The sequence below is a fragment of the Micromys minutus genome (assembly GCF_963924665.1).
Source record: "Micromys minutus genome assembly, chromosome: 1".
In the NCBI taxonomy this organism is placed as follows: Eukaryota; Metazoa; Chordata; class Mammalia; order Rodentia; family Muridae; genus Micromys; species Micromys minutus.
In genome coordinates this window covers 245,512,854-245,534,760 of record NC_137969.1, presented here as the reverse complement: position 1 = coordinate 245,534,760, position 21,907 = coordinate 245,512,854, and the positions used below count along the sequence as shown (strand labels likewise).

General features: G+C 37.4%; 1 protein-coding gene across 1 annotated transcript in view; it reads left to right on the top strand.

Moving 5' to 3' along the window:
* BTBD7 (BTB domain containing 7) overlaps nucleotides 1–21,907 on the top strand; it is an 81,394-nt gene that overhangs the window by 15,343 nt on the left and 44,144 nt on the right. The window contains exons 2-3 of the mRNA XM_080940756.1: nucleotides 18,512–18,699; nucleotides 20,323–21,402. Of these exons, the coding sequence (XP_080796882.1) occupies nucleotides 18,618–18,699; nucleotides 20,323–21,402 (1,162 nt within the window). The 5' untranslated portion in view covers nucleotides 18,512–18,617. The remainder of the gene's footprint in view (nucleotides 1–18,511; nucleotides 18,700–20,322; nucleotides 21,403–21,907) is intronic.

The window sequence follows — 21,907 nt, the reverse complement described above, 5'->3', positions numbered from 1 at the left end:
GTGTGGAAATGTAGCTATACATGTGAAGTGTTCTCTTACCAAAGTTGATTAGAGACATAGTGCACAGAGTTTTTATTGAGGTCTGGTCACTTCTGCCTAAATTCACACGAGGAAAGCAGCAATTTAGTGTGTATCATATTGTTTCCCTAAACTATAGAGGTTCCATGAATCACCCTTTCAAACAGTTAGGAGATGGAGGGAACACTCTTGACACCCATACTTAAATACTGCCAGAGCTAACCTGTAAACAAGCTTTTTTGGGAATAATGGGGTGAATGACACCTGTTATCTATCATCACTGAGCTCTACATAGTACTTTTTAATTTTTTTTTAATCAATTTTCATGTTTGTTTATTTTTTCCAAATATATCAACATTAGCTTAGTGCTACTGACTTCCATGGCGTAATTGAAAGTATTTTCCATGGAGCACTGTCTGTAGCGTCTTGTTGGGCTTTGCTAGAAAGGTTTGTATAATTAAGTATGGAATGGCTTGCTGCAGCTCTTTGAGAACCCTAGCTCTTTGCAGGATATTTACCACCTGGTTTTACTGTCTTGCCTGCATTCTACCTGTCTGCTCTCTACTAACCACTTTACTTAATTTGCACAACTGCTTACTCTGCCCTAATTCCCTATTACTACCATTCTGTCAGTAATGCGTCACTACCCATTCTTTCCCATTGTAGCCTGTACCATTCATGGCATTGGTCCCATTGTTTAACTTAATGTAATTATTTGTTTAGATTTCTATTTTCTCTCACTCAAACATATGATCATTAAAAACTAACACTGTGTAACCTATAGTTAGTATTCAGATATTATGTAATATGTAGGTCTCCAAAACTAACCAATAGTTCCCAAACTAATCCTATTTTGTGGTAGGATGCACATAATAGTAATGTAAACACTAAAATAGTTTATGCTATGTAATATGTATAGTATAAACAGGAGATAATTTTTTTCGGAATTTATTTTTAATTATGTGTATGTGTGTGTGTCTCTTTATGTGGGTATGTGCCTATGAGTGCGGGTACCTGTGGAGCCAGAGGTGTTTGATCCTCTAAAACTAGACTTACAGGTAGTTAATGGGCTGGTTGGCGTGGGTACTAGCAATCAAATATCAATCCTCTGCTCCTAACCACTGAACCATTTATCTCTTATTCTGAACTCTTGATTGAAGTTGTTATTTTTTAATAAAATAGTTTGTTAATATGCTTATGGATTAAACTGGAAACAGTGGAGTGAGAAACACACAATTTTGAAATAAACAATTTGGTCTAAGTTTGGTGAACCACTTTGGTATAGAAAATGAGGAGGAGGAGGAAAATGACTTGTTTTGACTCTGGCTGTTCATGGTATTTCTTTTAAAAGATACTTGCATAAAGAGTTAGATTTGTTCCCTATCATGTGTTTCAAACATAGCCTACTTAAAGTCCACTATGTGTTAGGTACTTAATCCTTTTTGTAGGCTGGGTATGGTGGTACATGCCTGTAATGCCAGCACTCAGAAAGTATAGCAAAAACCATGAATGTCAGAACTTCAAAGGATATTTACAGAATTAGAAGTATGTAAACAGTCTGACCAAAGCCCTAATAGTTTTAAAAGATTCAGTTGTATATTCTCACGTACATACATATGTACACACATAATGCATAAACACATACATGTATTTTATGTTTATGAGTGTTTTGGCTACATCTGTATATGAACATCATATGTATACATTGCCTATAGAAAGGAGAAAGGGGCATTGGATCTCTTCAAACTGTAGTTATTGATAGTTGTAAACCACCATGAGGTGCCTCCTGGACCTAGGTCCTCTGGAACAGCAGGAAGTACTTTTAATCACTGAGCCATTTGTGTAGCACCTCTCTCGTTATTTTAATATCAACATAGAATGTACTGCAAATTAATAACAAGGAACTGAATTGAAAAATGGGCAAGGAGGGCCAGCAGGACACCATTTTAGTGGGCACCAAACCTGGTGGCCTGAGTTGGATCCTTATGACACACATGTCATAGCATGCTCACTCCCACACACAGGCAAAAATATATAAATAAATATTTTTAAATGGGCAAAGAGCATAAAGCAACATGGGAGTTAATAAGAATATTAATAGTAATACAAATGTGGTGTGTGTGTGTGTGTGTGTGTGTGTGTGTGTGTGTGTGTGTAATGATAGCAGCAGACTCATTTTCCCTTATTTAGAGTGTAAAGATTAAGAATTATATTTAGCATTTGGACATTTTGGACATTTTCTTGGAAAGTCATTAGGAGTCTAAATTGCACCTTTTCTGACAGTATATCTCCAAATTACTTTTTTTCCCCTTCTTTCTTCCCCTCTTCTTTTTTCTTTCCTTTTTCTTTCCCTGCCTGCCTGCCTGCCTACCTTCCTGCTTTCTTTCTTGCTACTTGCTTGTTTTTTTCTTTCTTTCTCTTGACACAATCTCACTATAGCTCTGGCTAGTTCTGTGGCCTGGAACTGCGTATATATAGAAAGTAGCCTTGAACATACCTGCCTCTACCTCTCAAGTGGAATTAAAAACACGTGCCACCATGCCTGGCTTATATATCTTTTAACCCAATAATTAGTCTTTTCTGGGAGTGGTCAAAGATATGTTAAAGGGTAGCAGCAGCAGCATTTATAATAATGAAGAGTTGGCTGACTCCATATGGTTATGATTAAGTACATTATAACATGTTCACAGTGCAATTCTATGTTTGGATTTTTAAAAGGCAAAGAACAGTTTGTTTGTTTTTTAATGTGGCTATGTTTCTTCAACACTGATATATTTTGAAATGAAATTAGCTATTTACAGAACTGCTTGTGAGAATACCCTACTTAAAACTATATATGCCAGCATGAGCCACATGATTTAACCCAGTGTAGAGATCAAAGGATCACAAATCTGAGGGCAGCCTAAACTCTACACTTGTAGCCAGCACTTGCACCACAGCCTTCTGGACATGCTTGTGCTCTTTAGAAGTCCTGTTCCCGGCAGGCCTCCACAGGCGTCAAGGTGACAGAAAGAGCCAGATTATTCTTATAATTGAGTAGGGAACAATTCTGATTCTGAGATGAAGGGAGAAGAGGACATTGAGCAGATAAGTTCTTTGACATTTTAATTTGTTTAAATAGCCTAGCCTTTGAGATTTTCTTCACTCAGCAGAGTACATTGGCAGTTTCAAGCTCTATAGTAGACAAAAACACTTCATTAAACCTAAGGATAGCCTGCAGTAGTCACACACTACCTTTACATTTAATGTACATATGAATGTATAATACTTTTTAAGGTTGAGCTTTAATAAGTTTTACTTTTTATAAATCAAATAACTATATTTTAAGTTTATTCCTAGTAATGTAATTGTATATATCTTTTAAGGATTCATTGTTTTTAAGTTTCTTTCCCCTTTTTAGCTAGGGTTCAGTATACCCCTGGCTGGCCTGAAGCTCCTGATTCTCCTGATACTCCCTCCCAAGTGTTAAGATTACAGCCATGTGCTACCATACCCTGCTGGTTTGACTTTTTTTTAACCCTATTAAGAATGATCTGGGGCTTGGGAAATGGCTTCATGGATAAAGTGCTTGCTGCATTAGTGTAAGGACCTGAATTTAGATCTCAAAACCTAATAAAAGCCAGGTATGATGGCAAAAGTGAAGAAAAGACACAGGTGGTTCCTGGAGGCTTGCTTGCTAACCAGTCTAGCTAAAATACCAAGCTCAAAGTTCAGTAAAGGACCTTGACTCAAAAAATAAGTTATAGAGGAGCTGATGACTCCATGACTAAGGGCTTTCCAAGAGTAAAGCTTCAGTTCCCAGCATCCATATAACAGCTAACAACTGCCTATAATTCCAGTTCCAGAGTGTCCAACACCATCTTCTGCATACGTGCAGGCAAAACATCCACACACAAAATAATTTTTTAAATTATTCTGTCAGCTTCTTCTAATGTTTACACTTACATGCACACATAAATGCACATGTGTGCCCTTGCTCACACACAATACTATTTAAAATTTTAAAAAGGATGATTTATAGAACTTTCCTAGCATCTATTCCCTAGGTTTTTCATGACTTTCTTTTTTCACTGGGTAGCTTGGATTGTCCTCAAACTCTCACCTATGTGACTCTGAAGAATATTAGCCCAGTATGGTGACACACATCTTTAATCCTAGTATTAAGGAGGCAAAGGCAAGGTCGATCTCTATGAGTTGGAGGCCAACCTGATCTACCTAGCAAGCTCCAGGTCAGCCAAGGCTACATAGTAAGACCCTGTCTCAAAATAATAATAATTTTAAGAACTAACAAATTTCAGACCATGTACATAGTAACTGATAATTAATTTGAGAAATATTTCATAACTTGAAAAATCAGGAACACTAAGAATACATAATTTCATTTTAGGAGAAGTCAGCCAAATATTCAAATACCACCTACTCCCCCAAATTAAAATAAGTTTCTTCTGTAAAGCCAAAATTTTAAGAACCAGACTCACTTCATATCTCTGTAGTCATTTCCCCCATCCCTGGGTTTGAAAAAAATTTTCTTAAAATTACATGTATAAAAATGTCACATAAATAATGGGATGTTATATACATTTATGTTTCTTTAAAAATGCATTTTTAAATAGAGTAAGAAAAGTATCACCTGGGGACCAACAGCTGTTTTAAATGAAATAGGCTATATTTAAAAAATAAAAGAACATATGAGCTTAGTAATGTTTTCTTAAAGCTGAGTGTGGTGGCATATTCATGTTATTCTAGCACTTTAGAGTTGAAAGCACAGGGAATCTGTGAACACAAGAGTTTAAAACGTGGTGAAAACCTCTCTCAAAGCAGGGAGGGGATAGGTACTTTTAACACTCATGAATAAAAAAGTTTTCAGACTACTTTTTTGTTCAGTGAAAAGTGGATAAGGGAAAAGGCCTACCCCCCCCCCTTTCTTCCCTCTGTCTTCTTTTCTTTGAGGCAGGGTCTCATGTAGACTAGACTGGCTTCAAAGCCATTTTGTAGTCAAGGATGGCAAGTTTAATTATCAAAACTGGAGAGAAAACTGATCATGGGGGCATACACCTATAACTCCAGTATTCAGAAGGCAGTCAGCCAGATCATGGCAAGTTGGGCACTAACCAGAGCTGCCTAATGAGAAAAGTAAACAAGGGTGAGAAATGGCTCAGCCATGAGGACCTGAATTCAGATCCTCAGTGCTCACATAAAAAGCCAGGTGTCTGCATTTCATTTCTGGGGAGATGAAGATAAGAAAATCACTGGGACTCAACAGCCAACTAGCCTCACTAAGCAGGTGAACTCTAGGTTTAGTGAGAAATCCTACTTTAAAAATCAGTTAATTGGGCATAGTAGTGCACACCTTTAATTAGAGCACTAGTGAGGGAGGGGCAGGTGGGTCTGCATGAGTTCACATAGAGAATTCCAGGACAACCAGGACTACACAAAGATAGAGACCCTGTCTCAAAAGAAAGGGCAAGGGAGAGCAATACAAGAAGTTTCCTCTATATGTATTCACACATGTGCATGCTTCTTATGTACATACCAAAAAAGAGAACTTGTAAAAAATGGAATAAGCACACTAATTGTCAATATCTAGCAGTTGTAAATAAAAATATATTTAGGTGTTGGGGTGTGAAGCATAAGAGGAGTTACTGACTTCAGGATTGTAAGGATAGTACTCAAGGGGATTTATGAGTAAGATTATGGTAAAGGATACAGTAGATAAAGATATTGCCTTGTCATTTTTGGAGATTATCTTATTTATAGCTTTAATATTAAAACAGATAGTCAATTAGCTAAATTGGGTTTATTGGTGCAACCTGTAATCACAACATTCAGAAGGTTGAAGCAGGAGGATTGAGAGCTCTAATCTAGCCCTTGCTACACAGCATGCGAACCTAGAAAGTAAAAAAAATAAATTGCCAGAAGCAGACAGAATTGTGTTATAAGGTCTTAGTAGCCAGTATGAATAACATGGGATGATAGTTACAATGGATTAAAAGGTGTCCAATATATGGACCAGAACTCAAATTCTTTAGAGAAAAATGTACTAGTTTGTTACTGGTTGTTTTCAAACTTAGTAAGCATCGGCAAAGAATAATTCTGTCCCTTCTATATAAATTGTAGAGTCAGCCAACTGAATAATTAACAAGCTCTCCAGCTCATGATTAAAGAAAAAGAAAAAATTTTTGCAAACCCTAACAAATTAATGACTCCAGTTAGTGATTACTGGTGACAGTTAAGACATTGAGAGTTAAGTAGAAATTTTGTACCAACAGTTTGAAGTATATTCCATAATTGTTCTACTTTGCTTTCTGTTGCTGTGATAAACACTCTAAATAAAAGCAACTTGTAGAGAAAAGGGATGATACCATCTTACACCTTCCAATCTATCATCAAGGAAAGCCAAGACGGAACTCAAGGTGGTAACTAAAGCAGAGATGACCAAGGAACACTATTTACTGCCTTGATTCCCTGTCTGTTCAGTTACCTTTTTTATATAGCCCAGGCTCTCCCAAATCAAAGTTAAATCAAGATAAAGCCCACAGGCCCATCTGATAAAGGCAGTTCCTCAATTGAGATTAGCTCTTCCAAACTATGCCAAGGTTTATTTCAGGTTGACAAAACTAACTTTGACAGTTTACCCATGAGGCATTCTTGGCTAAATAAATACACACGTGTTCATACAACAAAGACATTGGGGGCTGAGATGACTCAGTGGGTAAAGAACTTGCCTACTCACGCCTAATGACTTGAGTTCAGATTCCCTGGTAGCATAGGCATTTCTAATCCTAGTATGCCCCTCCTGAGAGATGGGAGGTGGAGACAAAGAGAGTCCATGATGGAAGCTTGCAGGGCACCTAGCCTGGTTTCAGCAACAAAACAAGAAAAGACTGTTTCAAATAAGGTAGAAGGAGAGAATCAATACCCAACATCAAGACTGTCTTACACACATCTGTTTTGGCTTGCCTGTGCCTAAGCTCACTCTTTCATCCACATAAACACACTCAGACACAAGAATGATACTGAATCTGACCACAGTTCTAGATATGTCAGTTCATTGTAAAAGAAGCTAGAGGAACATATTCGATCTCAATGAAGTGATTTATTTGGCAAAATCTACCCTGTGACACTCAGATAGCCTTATTTTTTTTGTTTTTGTTTTGGGGGTGGGGGATTCAAAACAGAGTTTCTTTGTGTAACTTGGCTATTCTAGAACTATCTTTTTAGACCAGGCTAGCCTGGAACTTACCAGGAGATCTGCCTCTCTGCCTGTCCTACTCCCTCTACTTTTCTGACCCTCTGACCAGAGTGCTGAGACTAAAGGCGTGCACCACCACCAAGCTGATAACCTTATGAAAGTTACATGGAGGAAATGGAGATACAAAAGGAGAGACACTTGAAGGAGATTTCAGGTTTTCTTCCATTCACAATGTGTGTGTGGGCCATATTTGGACATTGATTCAAAGTGAGAAAAAGAAGAAAACTGTGAGTCTGTGAAGTTCCTATTAAGGAATTACCATTGTTTTAGGTTAGACTAAATACCTAAAACAGTTGTTTTTTATCCTTCCTTTTAGAGGTGACACATAGAGTACGGATAAAATAATAGGCCCTTTGAGAGTGTGTCAAAGTAATTCAGGATAGAGAGGGAGAAGATTCAAGTAGAGTTGATATGACATTATTACAATTCAACTAATTTTCAAATTTACTGATGATAGTAGTCTCCACTTTTGTGTATACAAATTCTTCCTATAGAATTTGCAAAAATGGGGCTAGAGAGATGGCTCAGCAGTTAAGAGCACTGACTGTTTTTTCAGAGGTCCTGAGTTCAGTTCCCAGCAACCACATGGTGGCTCACAACCATCTGAAATGGGATCTAACACCCTCTACTGGTGTGTCTGAAGACAGCGACAGTGTGCCCACATATATGAAATAAATCTTTTTAAAAAAAAAAACAAAAAAAAGAAATTATAAAAATATCCCCTGTAAAAGAGGAAGGAATGAAAATTGTCTTCTATGTCTGAATGTGATATTTATGGTGTTAATCCACAAACGGGAAACTTCACTGTTCATAGATAATTCAAAGTACTGGAAAGATTATAATCAGTCCATTTGGGGTTGGAGAGATAACTCGGTGGGTAAACTGGCTTACCTTACAGGTATGTGTACTTGAGATTTGGATCCCTAGAACCCACATGAAAAGCTGGATGTGATGATACGCCCCTTTAATCCAAAGGATGGTAGATGAAGGCAGAGATGGGTGAATACTTGGAGCCCCCTAGCTACCTATCCTAGCCTTGGAGAAATTTTGAGCCTATGAAAAACAAACACTATGTCAAATAAAAGATGGAGGGGCTGGAGAGATGGCTCAGCAGTTAAGAGCACTGGCTGCTTTTTCAGTGGTCATGAGTTAATTCCCACCAACCAACTACATGGTGGTTTACAACCATCTTTAATGGGATCCAATGCCCTCTTCTAGTGTGTCTGAAGACAGTGACAGTATACTCATACATAAAATAAGTAACTCTTTAAATAATTTTTTTAAATGATGGAAGGCACTAAGGTATGATACTTGAAAGTATCCTAATCTCTATACACTGTGTACACATGTATACACATCACCTCACTTATGATATGCACCCACCCACCCAAACATACCAAGATGGGTGGGTGCATAAAATGCAGACTTAAGTGGCATAAAAATAGAGGACTTAAAAAAAGCAAAGGCAACGTGGAAAGACTATTTGGATTGAAGCCTTTTGAAGTACCTTATAAACACAAGATTAGAATCACTATTCCTGGAATCCAGTCTTGGCTTTGCCGTTATACTCTATTTAATATTGAGTAAGATAGTTGTAATGGCTGGTTTTAATTGTCAACTTGACACAATCTAAAATGACTTGGAAAGAGTGTCTCAATGAGGAACTGTCTAGATCAGATCACCCTGTGGTTTTGTCTGTGAGATATTATCTTGATTGTATTAATTGATGTGGGAAGACTTAGCCTAAAAGTGGGCAGTGTACCATTCCCTGGGTTTGGGTCCTGAGTTGTGTAAGAACTGAGCAGTAAGCATGCAGTCATTCCTTCTCCTTCTGTTTAAGTAGCTGTTTCAAGTTCCTGCCTGATTCTCTGACAGTGATGGACCATAACCTGGAATATTAAGCCAAATAGACCCTTTCTCCTTTAAAGATGCTTTTGTCAGGATGCTTTATCATAGCAATAGAGCCAAAACTAGAATGGTGGTTTAATTTCTACCTTAGCATATTCATTCAGAGAATTAAAAAAAAAAAGGTACCTGTTCTGTCTACATGAAGAACTTGTTCTGCATCCTTATTCTGGTATGTAATGATCCCACTACAGTCATGAAAAGAAAATTTTCATTGGAGAATGTTTTTTTAAAAAACATAAATCTGTGTCATTGCTTTTCTATTTTAATATATTTTATTTTCTACATAACATAAAATACATAATTACCATTTTAACCAGTTTTAAGTATATATTTTATGATATTAAATAAAACTCACATAGTTGTACAACCATTACCACAATCCATCTCTAAAACACATTTTCCACAAATGTAAACCTGCTTATTAAATCCTAACTCTACAACCCCTGGCAGCCACCATTCTAGTTTCTGTCTTTGAATTTGATTATACTTCATATGAATGTAATCATGCACTATTTGTACTTTTGTGACAGGTTTACTTTACTTACTACAATGCTTTCAATTTATCAATGCTTTAGCGTCGGCCAGGATTTCCTTTTAAAAAATTCATTGAAAAAGCTTACTTCAGCTGGATGTGGTGGCACACACCTTTGATCTCAATACTCAAGATAGATCTGAATTCAAGACCTGCCTGGTCTACATTTGCCATCCAGGACTAAATAATGAGACCTTTTCTCAAGCGGGCGGGGGTGGGGGTAAGGGTTGGGGGGAGTAAGGGAAGAAAACTTAGTTATTTCTGAGGATTAGGCCCAAACCCTCAATGATATGAGATGAGCACTTTAGCTCTATCACGAGACCACTCTTCTTTTCATTACATAAAGTCCTATTTTATGTATGTATCATATTTTGCCTGTTCCTTTACTCTCCACTGGACACATGAGTTGCTTTCACTTCTGGTTGTTGTGAAGGTTGTTTATGAGAACAAGAGTACATAGATACCTGTTTGAGCCCCTGTTATCACCTTTTTTGGACTAGATTCCCACAAGTAGGATTGTTGGATTATATGATAATTCTATGTCGAGGAAACTGTGCCTTTAAAACTGTGTATTTGAAACATCTCAGCAGTCACATTTGATGCTGTTGGTCCTTTCTTTTCCTGAAAATGTTTTTTTAAACGCTTAGACTGGACAAGGAAAATGGTTCCCAAGAAACAATTTTGAGGCTGCAGAGACTGAGGTCATTATGATTATCGGTCAGCAAGTATTTGTTTACTTCATGCTTACTTTTTAAAAACTTATTTCATTCAGTTATCTTATTTAGTTACTATTTTTATTGATTTGGGCTTTTAAAAAATTTATTCACTTTACATCCTGATTGAAACCTCCCTTTCCTCCTCTCCTCCCAGTTGTACGCTCACATACCCCTCCTCCCACTACCCTCCCTCCTCAAAGAAGAGGAAGCCTCCCATTTTCACCAACCCACCCTGGCACATCAAGTCATAGGAGAACAAGGCAGCCCAGCTAGGGAAATGGGATCTAGTGGCAGGCAGCAGAGTCAAAGACAGTCCCTATTCCACTTGTTAGGGGACCTGCATAAAGACCAAGTTGCACATCTGCTACACATGTCTAGGGGACCTACATCTAGCCCCTGCATGTTCATTGGTTGGTGATTGAATTTCTGTGAGGGCTCAGGTTAGTTGACTCTTATTGTGATATCCTTGCTGTGCCCCCCTTCCCAGACCTTCCCCTCACTCTTCCACAAGACTCTCTGAGCTTCACCTGATGTTTGGCTCTAGGCCTATCATGATTAGGGTTCCATTACTGGGTGAAGAGACACCATGACCAAGGCAACTCTTACAAAGAACATTAAATTGGAGCTGGCTTACAGGTTCAGAGGTTCAGTTCATTATCATCAAGGCGGAAAGCATGGCAGCATCCAGGCAGTCATGGTGCAGGAGGAGCTGAGAGTTCTATATCTTCATCTAAAGGAAGCCAGGAGCAGATTGGTTCTTTCAAATTGGTAGGAGATTCAAAGTTCACCCTCAAAGTGACACACTTCCTAACATTATCACTCCCTATGGGCCAAGCATATTCAAACTACTACAGGATCTGTTTCTATCCGTTGCTGGATGAAGCCTCTCAGGAGACAGTTATTCTAGGCTTCTGTCTGCAAGCATAGCAGAGTATCATTAATAGTATCAGGGGTTGGCACTCTTCCATGGGATGGGTCTCAAGTTGGACCAGTCATTGGTTGGCCATTCCTTCAATCATTGCTCTATCTTGAATCCCTGCACATCTTGTAGGCAGGACACATTTTGGATCGAAAGTTTTGTGAGTTGGTTGATGTCCCCATTCCTCCACTGGAAGTCCCACCTGGCTACAGGAGGTAGCCATTTTGGTCTCCATATCCCCAGCTGCTGGGAGTTTCATCTAGGGTCACCCCATAGACTCCAGGGAGCCTTTCCCATCCCAGGTCTCTAGCTCTTCCCAGAGATACCCCCCAATGATTTCCATTCTCTTCTCCCAGCCCTCTCCTGCCCCACCTCCAACACCCCCCCCCCCCGTACCTGATATTCACTCCCCTTCCCATCCCAGCCCTATTCTCCTCCCACCCAGTTCCCTCTCTCCATTTTCCTCCAATGTTATATTACCTTCTGAGTGAGATTCAAGCATTTGCCTTTAGGCCCTCTCTGTTACTTAGCTTCTTTGGGTCTGTGGATTGTAGCATGGGTATCCTGTACTTTATGGCTAATATCCATTTACAAGTAAGTTTATAACCATGTGTGTCTTTCTGGGTTACTTTACTCAGGATATTTTTCTAGTTCCATCCATTTGCCTGCAAAATTAAATGATGCCCTTGTTTTTAATAGCTGAGTAGTATTCCACTGTGTAAGTGAACCAAATTTTTTTTATCCATTCTTCAGTTGAGAGGGATCTAGGTTGTTTCCAGTTTCTGGCTATTAGGAATAAAGCTGCTATAGACATAGTTGAGCAGGTATCCATCTGGTATGATAAAACTTCTTATAGATGTATGCCCAGGAGTGGTGTAGCTGAGTCTTGAGGTATAACTATTCTCCATTTTCTGAGAATCAGCCAAATTAATTTCCAGAGTGTTTATAAAAGTTTACACTCCAACCAGCAATGGAGGAGTGTTTTCCTTGCTCCACATCCTTGCAAGCATGAACTGTAGTTTGAGTTTTTGATCTTAGCCATCCTGACAGGTGTAAGATGGAATATCAGAGTTGTTTTGATTTGTAGGTTCCTGAAGGATGTTGAACATTCTTTGTTTCATGGGCCATTAGAGATTCCTCTGTTGAGAATTCTCAATTTAGCTCTGTACTACATTTTTTAATTGGGTTATTTGGTTTGTTGGTGTCTTAACTTCTTGAACTCTATATATTTTGGATACTAGCCCTCGTAGGGTTGTTGAACATCTTTACCCAGTTTGTAAGCTGTTGTTTTGTCCTAATGATGGTGACCTTTGACTTAACCAAAAAAAAAAAAAAAAAAAAAAAAAAAAGGTTTTCATTTTCATGAGGTCCCATTTGCCTGAGCTATGGATGATCTGTTCAGGAAGTTGTGTCCTGTACCAATGTTGTATTTAAGGCTATACCCCACTTTCTGTTCTATCTGGTTTTATGTTGAGGTCTTCGATCGACTTAGACTTGAGTTTTGTGCAAGGTGATAAAAATGGATCTATTTGAATTTGTCTACATTCAGATATCCAGTTAGACAAGACCATTTGTTGAAGATGCTTTCTTTTCTGTTGTTTTTTTTTTTTTTTTACTTCATTATCAAAAAAACAACTGTCCATAGGTGTATATGGTTTAATTCTGGGTCATTGATTTTAATCCATTGATCAACCTATCTGCCAATACCATGCAGTTTTTATTAGTATTGCTCTGTTGTGCAGCTTGAAATCAGGGATGGTGATACCTCCAGAAGTTCTTTTATATACAGGATTGTCTTAGCTATCCTAGGTTTTTTTGTCTTTTTTTAACATAAAGATGGAAATTGCTATTTCTAGGTCTGTAAAGAATTGTGTTAAAATTTTAGTGGGAATTGCATTGAATTTGTAGATTGCTTTTGGTAAGATAGCCACTTTCACTGTGTTAATCCTACTGATCTATGAGCATGGAAGATCTTTCCATCTTCTGAGATCTTCCTCAGTTTTTTTCTTTAGAGACTTGAAGTTCTTGTCTTACTGGTCTTTCACTTGCTTGGCTAGAATTGCACCAAGATATTTTATTTGAAGTTGTTGTTTCCCTAATTTCTTTCATTAAGCATTTGTATAAAGGAGGTCTACTGATTTCTTTTTTTTTTTTTTCCATTTTGTACCTAGTCACTTTGCTGAAGGTGTTTATCAGCTGTAAGAGTTCTGGTAGAATTTCTGGGGATCACTTATGTATCTGTATTCATGTCATCTATGATACCTTTACAATTTGTATCCCCTTTAACTGCTTTAGTTGTCTTATTGCTTTATGTAGAGAGTGGACAGCCTTGCCTTGTCCCTAATTTTAGTGAAATTGTTTTAAGTTTCTCTTCATTTAATTTAATGTTGGCCATTGGCTTTCTGTCTATTGCTTTTATTGTATTTAGATATACACCTTATATCTCTGATTTCTCCAAGACTTTATTTTAATATAACGAGGTGTTAGATTTTGCCACAGGCTTATTTAGCATCTAATGATATCTCAATGTTTTTTTTTCTTTGTTTGTTTTTATGGTGGATTAAGTTGATGGGTTTTTGTATATTGAACCATCACTTCATCCCTACTTGGGATGAAGCCTACTTGATCACAGTGGATGATGTTTTTGATGTGTTGGTTCTTGGGTTTGGTTTGCAAGTATTTAATTGAATATTTTTGCATCAGTGTTCAGAAGAAAAATTGTAATGTCTTTCTTTGTTGAGTCTTTGTGTGGTTTTGGCATTAGGGTGACTGTGGTCTCATAGAATAAGTTTGTCAATGTTTCTTCTGTTTCTGTGTTGTGGAATAGTTTGAGAACTATTAGTATTAGCTCTTCTTTGAATGTCTGGTAGAATTCTGCATTAAAACCGTCTGCCAAAGACGACAATACGGAGGATAGGCAAGCAGTATATTGAGGCAGTCTCTACACTCTCCACACCTCAGTAGAACTTCATTTGAACCAAGGGTGTAGTTTGTGATGAGTCATGTTGAGTATAAATTGAGTATGGCTAACCAGATCTTTACAATGCAATCAAGTCTATTTGTTATTTTCTAGAAATTGCTCTTTAGTCTTGGTGAACTTTTCAGACTACTTCAATATTTTCAATATATATTTAATTCTTTCCACATACATAGCACAAATCCTGGCCCCTCAACATTAACACTTTCTGAACAGTAGCAAGACTTGTCTAATAAGTCTTCTGGCATGAATATCTTCTACTTTCAGGCCATCAGTAATCTTTATAAACACAGGTGTAGTGGTGCAGCTTTCTTCCTAATCTGTGCTCCAGGAGCTAGCTTACTGTGTTCTGCCCTTACACCATATACCATGTGAGCTCTTTTTTTTTTTTTTTTTTAAATTATTCCTTACCGCTTTATTTAAAAAAAAAGAGAGAGGGATACATTTACAGATTTTTAAAGGCATTATATGAATAATTTTGTCAGTACTTAATTCTTTTAGAGGTTTGATAGCATGCATAGAAATCCCACTAGTTACCATAAACATGAAATACATGTAGGACAGAACGTAACATGGAAACAGATTTCTTGTTGGGTATAGATTAAGCATAATGATCTGTGAATACCAAAAATTGCCACAAGGCTATTATCTTAGCTCTTGGATTATTAATGATTTGAGATCCAGGTGTACCACACTCTGAGAGGGTGCTAGACTTTTTTTTTTTTTTTTTTTTTTCCGTAAGAAGGACTGAGGCTTTCCTTGTTTTTGGGGGGGGGGGGGGGTTTGTTGTTTTTTTTTTTTTCCTTTGTTTTTCTTGAGCTTCATATAGTCTGTGAGTTGCTTCTGGGGTGTTCAGAGCTTTCTGGGGTTAGTATCCCATTATCAGTGACTGCATATTATGTCTGTACTTTTGTGACTGGGTTACCTTACTCAGGATGATATCCTCTAGATGCATCCATTTTCTTAGGAATTTCATAAAGTCATTGTTTCTGATAGCTGAGTAGTACACCATTGTGTAGTGAGCTTTTTTTTAAGCTACTGCTTACCAATATCATAATATATGAATGCCTTGGGACTTTGAGATAATATTTATCAGCATTCATAATATAACTAGCATTTATTCATTCAAGATTTCACACCCACCTTGGGTTCTATGGAGAATGATAATTATCCCACAATGAATGAACAGAATACCTATCAGTAAACTTACAGTTTGGTGAGAATATAAGTAATTATGCAATTATGCCACAGTATTAATCCATAAATGGAATAGCATTATGAAGACTGGGAGTGAGACTGACTGAGACAGGAGCTGTCCCTGTTTGGGTATCATGTTTCTTCAAAAAAAAAAAGTAGACTCAGATCCTGTCTAACTTGTACTTCCTTTTATCCTTAAGCATTGTGGATTAAGTGATATGTTGTATGATGAACTTCAGTTTGACAGGGTGAAATTTCGTATTTGTTTCACTCTTAAGTTTGAGACTAGCCTGGTCTACAAAACAGGTTCCCGTGCCCCCCTTTTCTCCATAGACTAACAATACAGAAATAAGTCTCTAACCCCATCCTCATCCTCATTTTCTAAGTCACTGCTTCCCTTTTAGAAACCGTATCTCAGCTTTTTTATTTTATAGGTGCAGAAACTAAGATCCATCAAAGTTATCAGTAACTTGTCTCATTTATGTGATAATCAGTAGCGAAATACAACCCCTGGTAATGTAAACTTCTGCCATTTTGGCTTCTGCTAAAAGCAGAAAGTGTTTTAAGCTGCAGTCAGCATTTCTTTCTAGGCTGCAGTTTGAAGTTCGTTTCTTTGGTGCTCTGTAAGGCAATAGGACTCCTTTATATCATGCTGAAAACTTCCTTCTCACAGTGTACCTTTACACTTTGAAGCAACTGAAAAGTCCTGAGGTAAAGAGACATCTGGCTATTAACTCTGCATTTTCTAAATTTGAAAGAAGCTCTTTGGAAATTGTTTATTTAGACTTTGTTGGATGATGGGGAGATAAGAAGTTGTCATATGCATTTTTAAATTCTCATTCAATTGTTTGTTTATTCTGTGTGAGTTTTCCCATCCAGCAGGCATGTTTAACAGTTAGCATCTTTTGATTGGGATTGATCCTACTGAGGGTTAATAGACTTTGATTATTCATGTACTTTAAAATGTACTTTAATGAAAGAATTTATTTTTAAACTATGTACTGTTTATGAAATATTATATTAAACATATAAATGTAAATTTTATTCACTTGATATAATTATCATCTCCAAAGCTTACTGTCTCTGTCTTCTAACCTAGGCCTAGTCTGGAAGTTTCTAGCCTCCATACAATCTTATGTGGGCCTAGAATGTTTTCAGCCTTTAAGACTTAACTGCTCAATAAACTTACTCTTCCTAGTTCTTTCTGCTTACTGGTTGGTTCAGCTCAGCTCTTCTGGCTCAAAACTCCTCTTCAGTCTGGCTTCTCTGAGCTTCTCTATAAATTGCTTTCTTGGCCTCAAATTAACTCTGACAGTCTGTTCTGATCTTCTTGGCTCATAATTCTCTAGCTCTGCCTGTCTTCACCTGTGTCTAGCTTGTTCTGTCTCTGTACAACGGCTCTCTTCTCTGTACTCTTTCACTTAAGTAGCTTCCCTTTCCTCTCTCTTCCCATGAGAGTTGGACATATCCTATTATGTCAAATCTTTCTCTGATTTGTCACTTTGCCTGTCACTCAATTACACATCACTTTCAAACATGGGTGCTTCCTTTTACAAACTAATTTTACCTTCGTTGTTTGGGATTAAAGTGTGTGCTAACGGCCAAGCCACTTCACAACTAGGCCTTTTTTTCACCCCAGTAAACAACACAATTGCAGGGCTCACTCCTATGATTAATATTTTGCAGCATAAACATTTTAGCATCCTTGTTTTGCAGTTTTTACAGAATAGTTTGAGATGTGACAAGGTCTCACTAGCCCAGATGAACTGGCCTGAATCCTGAAAATCTCCTGCCTTAGACACTCAAGTGCTAAGATTAACAACATATACCACCATGCCCAGCTAATAGTGGTTTTTCTTAAATGTAAATTTCTAAGGTATACCACCAGGTTTCCTATGAAAGTGTTTGTATACTTTTTCTGTTTTTATTGTTAAACATTTTATCCTTTATTCTGAGGTTAGATTACCTGCTAGCTTGTTTATCCTAACAATTCTAATAAATTTAAGTTGTTTTTCTTAAACCATTACCTTTTTGGGTTAGATAAGTTATATATGTATATTCAAATGGGTATACAGAATTAGAAATATTCCTACTTACCTTGTTCTCTATCTTAGTTTCTCCTCTAAGCATACATATTCTCCTTTCAGCTCTGAGAATTAATTTCCTAGCTCAAAATTAATGTGTAATCATTGAAACTTAACCTGTTTTTACACCTGACCTATATATACATATTAAAATTACAGTGTTAGTAAAAGGCTTTGTTTTTTATTTTTGAGTTTATGGGAAAGATAGATTAAAACATTGGTTTTTGACTTGGCCTAGTGATGCAAGCCTGTTATCCCAGCTACTTGGGAGGCAGAGGCAGGAAGATTACAAGTTCAAGGGCAGCCTAAACAACTTAGCCATACCTTGTGTCAATTTTTTTTTAAAGGTGGTATTTGGATATGATGTATGTATAAGATTCTCAAAATAAACAAAATTAACAAAAATTGGCTTTTCCTTTGTCTTAACTATATTTAAACAGAACAAGTAGCTTACAAACACTAATCATCTGCTTTTTTAACCACTCTTGTAAAATATACAATTATAAATATTAAAGATAACTTAAGCTGTTTTACCTTATAACAGAACCACAGGGACCAGTCACTTGAACATCTGCTTTTTGTAGATGCTGATCAGCCCTTTCCATGTAGATTGTTAGTTTATGATGGCTGTTGTTGCCTCCTGACTGTTATCCCCCTCTTGCAACCTTTGCTTTAGTACAGGTACTTTTATAACTATATAAGTATGATGATTCTTGCCATCCTGAAAAGTACATAATGTTATGCCTAAAGTGTAAAGAGACACATTCATAGCTCAAACTTAAGTCTATGTGTGAACTTGACAGTATGTTATTTGCAAAAAAAAAAAAAAAAAAAAAAAAAAAAAAAAAACCTGTATGGTTTAAGATACATTTGAAACAATTTTTTTTTTTTTTTTTGGTTTTATCAAGAAATGGATGAAAAGAGGCTGCTGGATCCAGGGTTGAAGGTTCGTAAAGGCCTCTGGGATTACCCTCTGAAGAACCAGCAGATGGAACGCCAGAGTGACTGAAGAAAATGGGTGCTAATGCATCTAACTATCCTCATTCATGTTCCCCAAGGGTAGGGGGAAATTCACAGGCCCAGCAGACTTTCATAGGTAACTTTGCATTTCCTTAATTTTATTTTCTGTTATGACTACAAATAGAAATGTGTTAACAGTTATCTTTGTAGATGAAAAGAGTACTGAGCCATAGAAAAGTTGTAACAGGTAATAATTCTGTGGTACTCAGGTTCCCTATCTTCACCCCAGTGTTAGTTAATCTGGCTTGTTATAAATGTAGCTTTAATGTGATTGAAGAGAAAAACATTTCAAAATTATATACAGTGTTCTTATTTTGCAAATCACCTCTCATTTCTTAAAATCCATGACTGAACCCTTGATATAGTCCTTGCTTGCTAGAAAATCAAGGGCATTTAAAAAATTTTAGACAAATTTTTTATTCTATTTCTGTTTTTTTTTCTTTCCTTTTTCCTTCCTAATCTTCCTTTTTACTAAAAATTGTTACAGAACATTTTATAGCATGTGTGTGTTTGCACTAGTGTGTGCGTGTGTGTACATGGAACATATGTGAAAGTCAAAGGACAACTTGTGAGAGTAAGCTCTCTCCTAATCCTTGAATAGGTCCCAGGAATCAAATTCAGGTAAGAGGTTTGATGGCAAAGCAGCCTTTTCCAATAAACCATCTTTCTGGCCCTTTTAAATTTTATTTACATCCTTTATTTTAGAGCGCATATGTGTGGAGGGGAGTTGCATGCATGTGTATACAGTTGCTTGTGTGTGTACAAAGGGATATAAGATCGATATCAAGTATCTTTTGCAATTACACCCCACCTTATTTGGCTTCTAAAATTTTTTTTTGATGTGTATGTGTCTGTGCCTTAATATAAATTTGTGTGACAAGTGCCTGCAGAGTCCACCAAAGGATGTTGGATCCCCTGGAACTGGTCTTACAGGTGGTCAAGAGCTGTCTGTTGTTGGGGCTGGGAACCCAACTGAGAGCCTCTGTAAGAACAGTGGTGCTTTAACCACTGAGCCATATCTCTAGCCTCTCTACCTTTTTTTTTTTTTTTTTTTAAGATTTATTTATCTATTATATGTAAGTACACTGTAACTGTCTTCAGACACACCAGAAGAGGACATCAGATCTCATTACAGATGGTTGTGCTAGGTCAGTGCTCTTAACCACTGAGCCATCTCTCCAGCCCTCTGCCTTCTTTTAAAGATGGGTTTTTCAGTGAACCTGGAACTCGTGTTTTAGCTACACTGGTTGGGAAGTGATCTCCTAGGATCTGCTCGTATCCATCCTCCCAGCACTGTACCATTATGTTCAGCTTTTATGCTGATGGATGATTATCTGAACACCAAGCAATCTTCCTTGCCCCTTCCCGAACACACACACACGTGAATGTGCACAAAACACACAGGCGTGTGCACACACACCTGCCTACCTTAATTTGAGCTCTCCTTGCCCAGTCTGTTATCATACTCTTGACCTTCATCCAGCCTCAGCCTCTAAATGGTATGATTACAAGTGTGCACTATAGTGCCCAGCCCTCTTTCTTAATATAAAAATGAGTTATTTGTTTTCATAAAAGCATTCAGTTTTACATTTTTACTCGAGTTATATAGGAATGTGTTTGTGAAAATTTTAGTCATGAAATATATTAACATTGAAAATAAATATTTAAAAAATCATGATTTGCTTAATTTTCTTCTTAGGAACATCTTCCTATTCTCAGCAAGGCTATGGTTGTGAGTCAAAGTTGTATAGCCTTGACCATAGCCATGAGAAACCACAAGACAAAAAAAAGAGAACCTCTGGCCTTGCCACTCTCAAAAAGAAGTTCATTAAACGCCGAAAATCTAATAGATCGGCTGACCATGCCAAGCAGATGCGAGAACTCCTCTCTGGGTGGGATGTTAGAGATGTCAATGCACTGGTGGAAGAATATGAGGGAACTTCAGCCTTAAAGGAGCTTTCTCTGCAAGCCAGTTTGGCTAGACCAGAAGCTCGGACACTGCAGAAGGACATGGCTGACCTTTATGAGTATAAGTACTGTACTGACGTGGACTTAATATTTCAAGAAACTTGTTTTCCTGTTCATCGAGCCATTTTGGCAGCAAGGTGTCCATTTTTTAAAACACTGCTTTCTTCCTCCCCTGAGTATGGGGCAGAGATAATAATGGATATCAGTACAGCTGGTATTGATATGCCCATGTTTTCTGCCTTGTTACACTACCTTTACACAGGAGAATTTGGAATGGAGGACTCAAGATTTCAGAATGTCGATATCCTTGTTCAGCTTAGTGAAGAATTTGGAACACCAAATTCCCTTGATGTAGATATGCGTGGACTCTTTGATTACATGTGTTATTATGATGTTGTCCTTAGTTTTTCTTCAGATTCTGAACTAGTTGAAGCTTTTGGTGGAAATCAGAATTGTTTAGATGAAGAGCTCAAAGCCCACAAGGCTATTATTTCTGCACGGTCCCCATTTTTCCGAAATTTATTACAAAGGAGAATACGGACTGGTGAAGAAATCACAGACCGAACTTTGAGAACTCCCACAAGAATTATATTAGATGAGTCCATTATACCAAAAAAATACGCAAAAGTGATATTACACTGTATGTACACTGACGTGGTGGACCTTTCTGTTTTGCACTGTAGCCCCTCTGTGGGGAGTCTCAGTGAAGTTCAGGCTCTCGTCGCAGGGAAGCCAAACATGACCAGGGCAGAAGAAGCCATGGAACTTTACCACATAGCACTGTTCTTGGAATTTAACATGCTTGCACAAGGTATGAATACTATTTGTCTGTTAAATTGGAAACAACTACTTTAATTCTGTGATAACAGTGTCTACAATATACAGGGTTAGTTTTTCTTGGTCTGTAATTATGGATGGTGAAACAACTGCAGGGTCAGCATTAATATAGCTCTTTGTTTCATATTAAAATCAAGCATTCATTACTGATGATAAAGAACATCAGGGGAGACTGCAGACTTGCTCTTCCCTAATATAGGATGATGGGTATGGGAATACGTGATTAGCCGCCTATGCTGTTTCTCCTCTGACTTTGAACTAGCCCATTTCCCCAGATTTCAAGTATTCCTGTATTTACATTTAACACTTTGTTGGTTCTTTGTTTACAGTTAGAATAAATTCATTATAGAAAAAAGGTAGAACATATTTAAACATAAATTTATTTGAAGCAAGTCTCTGACTTACATTTTAAAACAGTTTGTATCTTTCAGGCTCAACTTGTACCTCAAATATTAGCTTATAAAGCAGTTAGTTAGACC